The 10,813-nt window shown below is 52.5% G+C and overlaps 1 protein-coding gene across 3 annotated transcripts in view; it reads right to left on the minus strand.

Annotated features, from left to right (window-relative positions):
• Window positions 1–10,813, minus strand: part of RPAP1 (RNA polymerase II associated protein 1) — a 336,543-nt gene extending 325,730 nt beyond the window's left edge. For all 3 annotated transcript variants that reach the window (XR_012727659.1, XR_012727658.1, XM_075330058.1), the window contains exons 1-2: window positions 10,755–10,813; window positions 1,770–1,968 (exon numbers count right to left, since the gene is read on the minus strand). Coding sequence is in view for 1 of the 3 variants with exons in the window: in XM_075330058.1 (XP_075186173.1) it covers window positions 1,770–1,947 (178 nt within the window). In the remaining 2 variants the exon portion in view is untranslated. The remainder of the gene's footprint in view (window positions 1–1,769; window positions 1,969–10,754) is intronic.

Below are 10,813 nucleotides of genomic sequence, written 5' to 3' on the forward strand. Positions count from 1 at the left end.
GGTGAGAAGGGAGCATGCTGGGGACACTATATGTGTCCTCTTTTCTTCCATCCGACATAGTCAGCAGCTGCTGCTGACTAAAAAGTGGAGCTATGCGTGGATGTGTTGCCTCCTTCGCACAAAGCACAAAACTGGTGAGCCAGTGATCCCACTGGGGGTGTATAGCCAGAAGGGGAGGGGCCTTACACTTTTAAGTGTAATACTTTGTGTGGCCTCCAGAGGCAATAGCTATACACCCAATTGTCTGGGTCTCCCAATGGAGCGACAAAGAAAGGGGATAATTTTCCGTTCCCTCGGGCGTCTGACCACCATAGCCTCCGGTGATCCTCAAAACTGGTGCTCTGAAGAGCTCTGGCAGAATGGAGTGGAGGTCAATAATTGAAAATGGTCTCTCCGATTGTGTTCTAAGATGAACACTTAACATCAGCAGAATGCAGCTCTCCACTATCTCCAGTGCTCCCATTAAGACTGAATGATGAGACAGCGTGCATGGTTGACCTTCTCTACATTCACACGATTCTCAGGATCAGTGGGAGCCATGACAGTCGGACCCCCAACGATCGGATAGGGGATAACTTTAAACGTGGACACCCTTTAAAGGGAACCTGTCAGGTGGAATATGCCCCCCAGAACCATGAGCAGTTCTGGGTGCATATTGCTAATCCCTGCCTAACTGTCCCTGTATACATTAGCATAGATAAAGAGAGCTTTCGAAAAAGTATTTCTAAAGATCTTTTATCTTATGCTAATGAGCGCTTGGACTAGTCCCAAGGGTGTTATATCCCCCAACTAGTCCGCCCTCTTAGCATGGCAGCACTCCCACAGGGAGTACTAACATGCTAATCAATGCAGAATCCCCAGTGGTGCAACGCGTACCTGTGGTCGCTGTGACCACTCTTCTGAATGCCCGGCACTTCCAGTCATGTGCAGTAGACCTCTCTGAAGCCGGGACGCGTACACCCGGCTTCATACTGTGCATGACCAGAAATGCCCGGCATTCAAAAGTGCACTCACAGCGAACGTTGATGACATTAGGCATTGAATAGCAGGTTAGTAAGCCCCTGTGGGCAAGATAACATGCTAAGAGGACGGACTAGTCGGGGATATAACGCCCTTGGGACTAGTCCCTGCGCTCATTAGCATAAGATAAAGGATCTGTAGAAGTACTTTTTCTAAAGATCTCTTTATCTATGCTAGTGTATACAGGGACAGTTAGGCAGGGATTAGCAATATACACCCAGAACTGCTCGTGGATCTGTGCATATTGTACCTGACAGGTTCTCTTTAACATAAAAGACTTCACAGCATGAGCTACAATTGTATTTCAGAGATACAATTATGGGTATGTGCGCACACAGCAATTTTTACCGAGTTTTTGCGTTGCGTTTTTGGGCTCAAAAGTGGTTGACTTTGCTTCCCCAGCAAAGTCTATGACTTTTCAGTTTTGCTGTGTGCACACAGCTTCTTTTAAAGCTGTGTTTTCTTTTCTGCGTTTTGCTGCGTGTTTCCACCCATCCAATGCATTGGAAAAACGCAGCAAAACGCAGTGGTCAAAAACGCAGCAAAACGCAACCAAAAATGCAGCGTTTTTACCGCAATTGCGTTTTTGTGCGTTTTTAGTGGCCAGAAACACAGCGTTATTGATGCCACAAAAAAATGGTTAGGTGCGCACATGGCCTATCACTGCTGGGATGAGAATTTCTATGACGGATCTGTAGCACACAGACCTGTAATAAGGGTATATACACGTGGCACATAACAGTGCTTACCTTGCAGTGACACCACATCTCTTCCTGCTGCTCCCCCTGCAGACCCCTCAGATCCCCCTTTTCTTTTATCCGCCTTCCTAACGACAGTGGCTGCTGCAGGAGCTCGGGCAGCAAGAAACTGGTTCTGGAATTCTAGAAGATCTTCTTCGGACTCCCCAGGTTTAGGTCTTGACAGCATTGTGATTTCTGTTAAGAATACCTAGCAATACGAAGACAAATTTATGGTAAGTATTTATTATATTAATACATAATCACAAAATTAGGACTTAAAAGGGGTTATCTGGTGACGGCCGCACACACAGAGACATGTCCATGATCGGCAGGTATGGTATTCTTCATCAGAACAAGCGCATGCACAATACCTGATCGTACATGCGTCTTGGTATCCTCAGCAAGGCTCATTTGAGGCAGAATTGAGTTGAGATGGATTAATTAATGCAAATTAGCTTATAAAGCTTTTACATTCCATTGAAGAAAAAGAAGGGAATTTTGTTTACTTACCGTAAATTCCTTTTCTTCTAGCTCCTATTGGGAGACCCAGACAATTGGGTGTATAGCTTCTGCCTCCGGAGGCCACACAAAGTATTACACTTTAAAAAGTGTAACCCCTCCCCTCTGCTATACACCCTCCCGTGCATCACGGGCTCCTCAGTTTTGGTGCAAAAGCAGGAAGGAAGAAACTTATAAATTGGTTCAAGGTAAATTCAATCAGAAGGATGTTCGGAGAACTGAAACCATGGACCAAAAGAACCATTCAACATGAACAACATGTGTACACAAAAGAACAACAGCCCGAAGGGAACAGGGGCGGGTGCTGGGTCTCCCAATAGGAGCTAGAAGAAAAGGAATTTACGGTAAGTAAACAAAATTCCCTTCTTCTTTGTCGCTCCATTGGGAGACCCAGACAATTGGGATGTCCAAAAGCAATCCCTGGGTGGGTAAAGGAATACCTCGATAAAAAGAGCCGAAAAACGGCCCCTTCTTACAGGTGGGCAACTGCCGCCTGAAGGACTCGCCCACCTAGGCTGGCATCTGCCGAATCATCGGCATGCACCTGATAGTGTTTCGTGAAAGTGTGCAGACTCGACCAGGTAGCCGCCTGACACACCTGCCGAGCCGTAGTCTGGTGTCGCAATGCTCAGGACACCGACTGCTCTGGTAGAATGGGCCTTCAGCTCTGCAGGAATCGGAAGCCCAAAAGAACGGTATGCTTCAAGAATCGGTTCCTTGATTCACCGAGCCAAGGTTGACTTGAAAACCTGAAATCCCTTACTCTGGTCCGCGATAAGGACAAGAGCGCATCAGACCGGCGCAGGGGCGCCGTGCGAGAAATGTAGAGCCGGAGTGCTCTCACCAGATCTAATAAATGCAAATCCTTTTCACATTGGTGAACTGGATGCGGACCCAAAGAGGGTAAGACGAAACGGGGATACCTTAGGGAGAAAGGCCGGGACCGGACGTAGAACCACCCTATCCTGGTGAAACACCAGGAAGGTGGCTTTGCATGACAGCTCTGCCAGCTGAGATACTCGTCTGAGTGATGTGACTGCCACTAGGATGGCCACCCTTTGCGAAAGAAAGTGGGCAAGGCAAACGGCCAGGGAGTAAAACCCTGATCAGAGCACCAGGATAAGAAGATCCTCCAAGTCCTGTGATAGATCTTGGCGGACGTTGGTTTCCTGGCCTGTCTCATGGTGGCAATGACATCTGGAGATATCCCTGATGACGCTAGGAGCCACCACACAGTGAGGATTAGGGCCGTAGAATTCCGAAGGAAATATGGCCCTTGAGGCAGCAAGTCAGGTCGGTCAGGGAGTGCCCACGGTTGACCCACCGTGAGGTGCCACAGATCCGGGTACCACGATCACCTCGGCCAGTCTGGAGCAACGAGGATGGCGCGGCAACAGTCTGATCTGATCTTGCGTAACACTCTGGGCAGTAGTGCCAGAGGAGGAAATACATAAGGCAGTCGAAACTGCGACCAGTCGTGAACTAGCGCGTCTGCCGCCAGAGCTCTGTGATCCTTGGACCGAGCCATGAATGCCGGGACTTTGTTGTAGTGCTGAGACGCCATTAGATCGACGTCCGGCGTTCCCCAACGGCAACAGATCTCTAGAAACACATGCGGGTGAAGACCATTCCCCTGTGTCCATGCCCTGGCGACTGAGAAAAATCTGCTTCCCAGTTTTCTACGCCCGGGATGTGAACTGCGGAGAAGTTGGAGGCTGTGGCTTCCGCCCACAGCCGCATCTGCCGAACTGCTCGGAAGGCTTGACGACTGCGTGTGCCGCCCTGGTGGTTGATGTACGCAACTGCCTTGGCGTTGTCCGACTGAATTCGGATCTGCCTGCCGTCCAGCTACCGCTGGAACACCTTTAGGGCTAAATCCACTGCCCTTATCTCCAGAACATTTAACCGAGGGGAGGACTCTGTCGGAGTCCAGGTTCCCTGAGCCGAGTGGTGGAGGAAGACCGCTCCCCACCCTGACAGACTCGCGTCCGTCGTGACCCCAGCCCCGGCTGGGGGCCGGAAGGATTTTCCTTCGCCCAGGAAGTTGAAAGAAAACACCACTGAAGAGAGGTTTTGCTGCAAGGGAAAGAGAGACGTTCTTGTCTAGGGACGTCGACCTCCTGTCCCATTTACGGTGTCCGAAAGAATCGGACGCAGACGAAACTGCGCAAGGGAACTGCCTCCCTTGCTGTCACCATCTTCCTGGGACAGTGCATGAGGCGCCTCAAGGGGTGACTGGGCCCGAAGGAGAGATTGCACCCCTGTCTGTAGTGAACGCTGACTATGCAGCGGAAGCTTCACTATCGCTGAGAGAGTATAAAACTCCATCCCAAGATAAGTCAGTGATTGGGTCGGTGTCAGCTTTGACCCTGGAATTTTGATGATCTACCCGAACCCCTGGAGAGTCTCCAGAGCAATGGTCAGGTTGTGTTGACATGCCACCCAGGAGGGTGTCTTGACTAGAGGATCGTCTAGGTAAGTGATCACCGAGTGGCCCTGTAGGACCGCCACCACTGCTGCCATGACCTTGGTGAAGACCCGTGGGGCTGTCGCCAGGCCGAATGGCAGTGCCACGAACTGAAGGTGTTCATCCCTGATGGCGAAACACAGAAAGCGTTGAAGCTCGGGTGCGATCGGCACATGGAGATAAGCATCCTTGATGTCAATTGATGGTAGGAAGTCTCCTTGTGACATCGAGGCTTCAGAGTGTTCACCGCCTGAAAAAGTGCATCGGCTCACTCGGGGGGCGGAGATGTTCTGAAGAAACGAGTCGGAGGACGAGAGCAGAGCTGTATCCTGTAACCGTGAGACAGAATGTCTCTCACCCATCGGTCTTGGACTGCGGCAAGGACGAGACTGTCTAGTAACTTCATCCAATTGCTCGCCAAACAAACGGTCGCCAGAAAATGGCAAACCGGTTAAGAACTTCTTGGAAGCAGAGCCTGCCTTCCATTCACGTAGCCACATGGCCCTGCAGACTGCCACTGAATTGGTGGATGCTACCGCTGTACGGCTCGCAGAGTCCAGGAACGGCGTTCATGGCGTAGAACGAAAAAACCTACGCCTGAGAAGTGAAGGACACAACCTGCATGGCAGAGTTATGTGCAACCGCAATAATCTCAGCCGGAGAAGCTGAGATAGCTTGGAGTGCCCTCACGGCTGCGAAGGCTGGAGCAAAAGATGCGACTATGGCTTCATAGATGGATTTCATCATAAGCGTTATTTGCCTGTCAGTGGCATTCGTGAGAGATGGACATCTGCCCCTAATACTACGGATCTAGCCGCCAGCCTAGAGACTGGAGGATCCACCCTGTGACACTGAGCCCAACCGTTAAGCACGTCAGGGGGGAAAAGGGTAACGCGTGTCAATAAGGCGCTTAGTAAGCGCTTGTCCGTCAAGTTCTGTGCTACTGGACGACCCCTCTGGAGTTAGAGTGATCGAAACACGCACTCCTGATGAAGTCGGGGAAGGTTCCCAGCGGGCCCGCTTAGCCTATCATAGGCCGCGGTCCGTGACGGAGTTCTCACCGTGGGATCTGGGTGTTACCCCAGGATGTTGTACCGACTCAGAGGGACCCGGGAGCGATGAACTCACAGCTCCCTGGCCCTGTGGTATCGGTCTGGACTGCAAGGCTTCCAGTATCTTAGCAGACCCTCTGTCCATAGACAGAGTCCTGTGATGTGAAAGCTATTCAGAGATTTGCTGATTTCATCATGCAAACTCTGTCGCTGTCATCTGTGCAGTGCCTGTAATATAGCCGCACAAGAGGTACCGGTTGTAAAATAAGCCAGTGCCTTGGCACCCTTACCCTGTAAGAGCAGACAACAGCATGTCGTCCGCAGAGTAATCAGTGAGGGTATACAGCCAAAAACAAATAATGCTGCCGAACAGTGAGATCATATACCATATAAATAAACATATATATATATACACTGGGGCACCAAGGGGGGGACAGCACCTGAAAAACTGGTGCCCCCCAGTGCTCAGTGAGGGGGAAGGAGGATACCAACGTATGCTCCAGCCCTCCCTGCCGACGTCCAGTCGGCCGTCCCGTCGTTACCCCTGACTGGCAGGCCCGAGAACGGGAGTATATAGCACTAGGCCGTAAGAGCCAGGGACTAAATTTAAAAACGCGGCCGGCAGACATGGCGCGGTCGGCGCGGTAGTCCCAGTCTCACAAACCAGTCAGCAACCGCTGCGGCGTTTGTAACACAGATGCTGCATGCACCGTCCCTCAGGGGACACAGAGTACGTTATGATGCAGGGCTCTGTCCCTGTAGTCACAAAAGTGCGGGAATCTGGTGGCCTATAGTGATCAGTGAGGGGGGGCGGAGGACAGCGAGGTGAGCTCCAGCCCTCACTGTCAGCATCATACCGACCGTCCCGCCTTTCTCCCTGACTGGCAGGCTCAGGGGCGGGAGTTTAACCCACTAGGCCGCAAAAGCCGGGGACTAAAGTAAAAACCGCGGCCGGCAAACATAGTCCCGGACAAAAAATCCACACCGCAGTCGCAGCTGCGTCTGAGGCCAAGGTGCTTCATGCACCGTCCCAACGGGGACACAGAGTACCTGTAGATGCAGGGCCATGTCCCTGACGATACTCCATCTCCTGTCCGGCAGATTCCCCCAGGGGCTGCGGATGTGGCTTGTGGCCACCAGATTCTCTGCCCCGGGTCTCCCTCAGCTGCAGCCAGAAGTTGCTGAAAACATGGCTGACGGCGTTCTCTGAGGAGGAGGGAGGCGTGGGCGTAGTCGCAAAAAGTGCGGGAATCTGGTGCCCCAGCGTGGGTAGTGAGGGGGGCGGAGGACAGCTCAGTGTACTCCAGCCCTCACTGTCGGCGTCATACCGACCGTCCCGCCCTTTTCCCTGACTGGCAGGCCTGGGGGCGGGAGAATCCCATACTAGGCCGCAAAAGCCGGGGACTAAAGTTAAAATCGCGGCCGGCCGGCAGTGCACGGTCGGCGCGGTAGTCCCGGACCCATACGCACGCCGCAGTCGCTGCAGCGTCTGGGCCCAAGGTGCTTTATGCGCCGTCCCAACGGGGACACAGAGCACCTTGCCCTAGAAAGTGCGGGAATCTTCCAGTGCAGCGTCCCTCCCTTCCCCTGACTGGCAGGCCCGGGGGTGGGAATATGCGGTACTAGGCCGCAGAAGCCGGGGACTAGAGTTATAAGCGCGGCCGGCAAACAAGCGCGGTCAGCGCGGTAGTCCCGGCGCACTAACACGCCCAGCAGTGCTGCAGCGTGTTATGACACAAGCGCTCCATGCGCCGTCCCCAAGGGTACACAGAGTACCTCACAGTAGCAGGGCCATGTCCCTGACGATACCCAACTCCTGTCCAGCAGATTCCCCAGGGGCTGCGGAGGGAGCACGGTCCCAGTGTCTGGAGACCGATTATGGATCCCACTTCACCCAGAGCCCTGCAGGGATGGGGAAGGAAAACAGCATGTTGGCTCCTGCCTATGTACCCGCAATGGGTACCTCAACCTTAACAGCACCGCCGACCAGAGTGGGGTGAGAAGGGAGCATGCCGGGGGCCCTATATGGGCCCACTTTTCTTCCATCCGATATAGTCAGCAGCTGCTGCTGACCAAATTGTGGAGCTATGCGTGCATGTGTGCCTCCTTCGCACAAAGCATAAAAACTGAGGAGCCCGTGATGCACGGGAGGGTGTATAGCAGAGGGGAGGGGTTACACTTTTTAAAGTGTAATACTTTGTGTGGCCTCCGGAGGCAGAAGCTATACACCCAATTGTCTGGGTCTCCCAATGGAGCGACAAAGAAAAAAGGATGTCAGAACGATGCACAAAACTCTCCTTCTGTCCCTGGATACCATTCGGCAGCAGCTCTGTGTCAGCATTGGCTTGCAATGATGTTTAATGCACAATAGTCCAGCAAACAGCCATTCATTCCAACAGCCAAATGCAGGAGCTTTCGACACCATGGACACCTCAGGACCCCCCCCATGAGTCAGAATAAAGAATACTATTCAGCTATACGTAATCCGTCCTAGTATTGGGGCTCATACAGATGAGCTTATTATATATGCATGACCATTAGTGATGAGTGGGCACTACCATGCTCAAGTGATCGGTATTTGTAACGAGTAGTCGGACGAGCTCGATTCAAGTACCCAAGTATAATAGAAGTCAGTAGAGGACTTGAGCAAATATCTGGAAGATCATCTGGAAACATGCTTGTGTTCCCCCATTGGCTTCCATTATACTCAAGTCACGTCCACCCAAGCGTCCAACTGTTCGCTTCGAGCATCCGAGCGTACAACTGTTCGCTTCGAGCGTACAACTGTTCGCTTCGAGCGTACAACTGTTCGCTTCGAGCGTACAACTGTTCGCTTCGAGCGTACAACTGTTCGCTTCGAGGGTACAACTGTTCGCTTCGAGCATCCGAGCGTCCAACTGTTTGCTTCGAGCATCCGAACATGGTAGCGTTCGCTCATCACTAATGGTCATTCCTCTGAATGACTGCCATATAATGCAGCATTCTAGATGCAACAGGAGAGAAAAAAAACAAGCTGGCCACAGCGTTATCTAGCAAAACCAGCTGAAGTGCCAGACTTGTAGTGATCAGATTACTGGCACAATAACCCTGGTCACCGCTATCTGACAGCCCATTTCTGGACAGTGCCACATATGTAGACTTGGCCTCAGGCTGATTATGTTTCACAGTTTGTAAACAGACCCCCTATACCCCAACTGACCGTGGGTCTCCTGACCTGAACATTGGGCCTCGTATGTGTCTATGACCTGTAAGCTCAAGTCAGGAGACTCACGATTATCATCACAGCCATTGCGGCACACATACGTCCATCTGAAACCGGCCTAAGGCTAAAATCACAAGAGAATATGAAAAAAAATCTGGTGTTTTTCAAATTGTCATCCGTTTGTAGACATCAATAATTTTTAAAAACTTATTCAAGGCAAATAATTTCCCATGTTAGAAATCACAAATGGATCAGTAAAAAAATGCATGTAATACAGATACTGCTGGGCATTTATTCTGAGCCACCACTGAAATCTATGGGCGAATCTCAACTGAATAATGAAGACTCCGGCCTCTGCAGTCAGTACCGCATGGATTAGCACTGACCCGGCGCTGTCCATGTGTCACTCGTTTTCCCCATGGGCAGTGCTCAGAACGAATAAACTGTAACCCTTATTATATGGTTTAGCGACCATTAAGAAATTATATGATGTAAAGAAAGACTGACAAGGGGAACACTGTATTGGAGCCAAGCAGCGGGGGTCACAATTACATCTAATCAACAATAATGGGATTAGTTGGTTTCAGAGATTAGAGAGACAACATGGTGGAAGCCTAGATTAGGAAAACAGTCAAGAGGTTGCTGCCCCTAGCAACCCGAGGGGAGACACTGCCCCTAGCAACCCGAGGGGAGACACTGCCCCTAGCAACCCGAGGGGAGACACTGCCCCTAGCAACCCGAGGGGAGACACTGCCCCTAGCAACCCGAGGGGAGACACTGCCCCTAGCTACCCGAGGGGAGGCACTGCCCCTAGCTACCCGAGGGGAGGCACTGCCCCTAGCTACCCGAGGGGAGGCACTGCCCCTAGCTACCCGAGGGGAGGCACTGCCCCTAGCAACCCGAGGGGAGGCACTGCCCCTAGCAACCCGAGGGGAGGCACTGCCCCTAGCAACCCGAGGGGAGGCACTGCCCCTAGCAACCCGAGGGGAGGCACTGCCCCTAGCAACCCGAGGGGAGGCACTGCCCCTAGCAACCCGAGGGGAGGCACTGCCCCTAGCAACCCGAGGGGAGGCACTGCCCCTAGCAACCCGAGGGGAGACACTGCCCCTAGCAACCCGAGGGGAGACACTGCCCCTAGCAACCCGAGGGGAGACACTGCCCCTAGCAACCCGAGGGGAGACACTGCCCCTAGCAACCCGAGGGGAGGCACTGCCCCTAGCAACCCGAGGGGAGGCACTGCCCCTAGCAACCCGAGGGGAGGCACTGCCCCTAGCAACCAGAGGGGAGACACTGCCCATAGCAACCAGAGGGGAGACACTGCCCATAGCAACCAGAGGGGGACACTGCCCATAGCAACCAGAGGGGAGACACTGCCCATAGCAACCAGAGGGGAGACACTGCCCATAGCAACCAGAGGGGAGACACTGCCCATAGCAACCAGAGGGGAGACACTGCCCATAGCAACCAGAGGGGAGACACTGCCCATAGCAACTAGAGGGGAGACACTGCCCCTAGCAAACACGGTGGAGACACTGCCCATAGCAACCCGAGGGGAGACACTGACTTTTTAACTACTGTAGTACTACAACGATACTCTCTGGTTCCTAGCAAAGAAGCAGTTACTCTGAGTCCAGGGGCAGGGTCACATATGTAATGATTGTCCAGCGCAGTTCTGAGGAGAAATTTAACTCCACAACGCCGGGCTACATTGTAAAAATCTCATACAAGCCGCACAAGACAACGAGAGAACTCACCTATGTCAGTCACTGCTTACCACATGGTACACACTTCCGCCCTAACATTTCCAATGACG

Source organism: Anomaloglossus baeobatrachus, chromosome 12 (assembly GCF_048569485.1).
Source record: "Anomaloglossus baeobatrachus isolate aAnoBae1 chromosome 12, aAnoBae1.hap1, whole genome shotgun sequence".
Lineage (NCBI taxonomy): Eukaryota > Metazoa > Chordata > Amphibia > Anura > Aromobatidae > Anomaloglossus > Anomaloglossus baeobatrachus.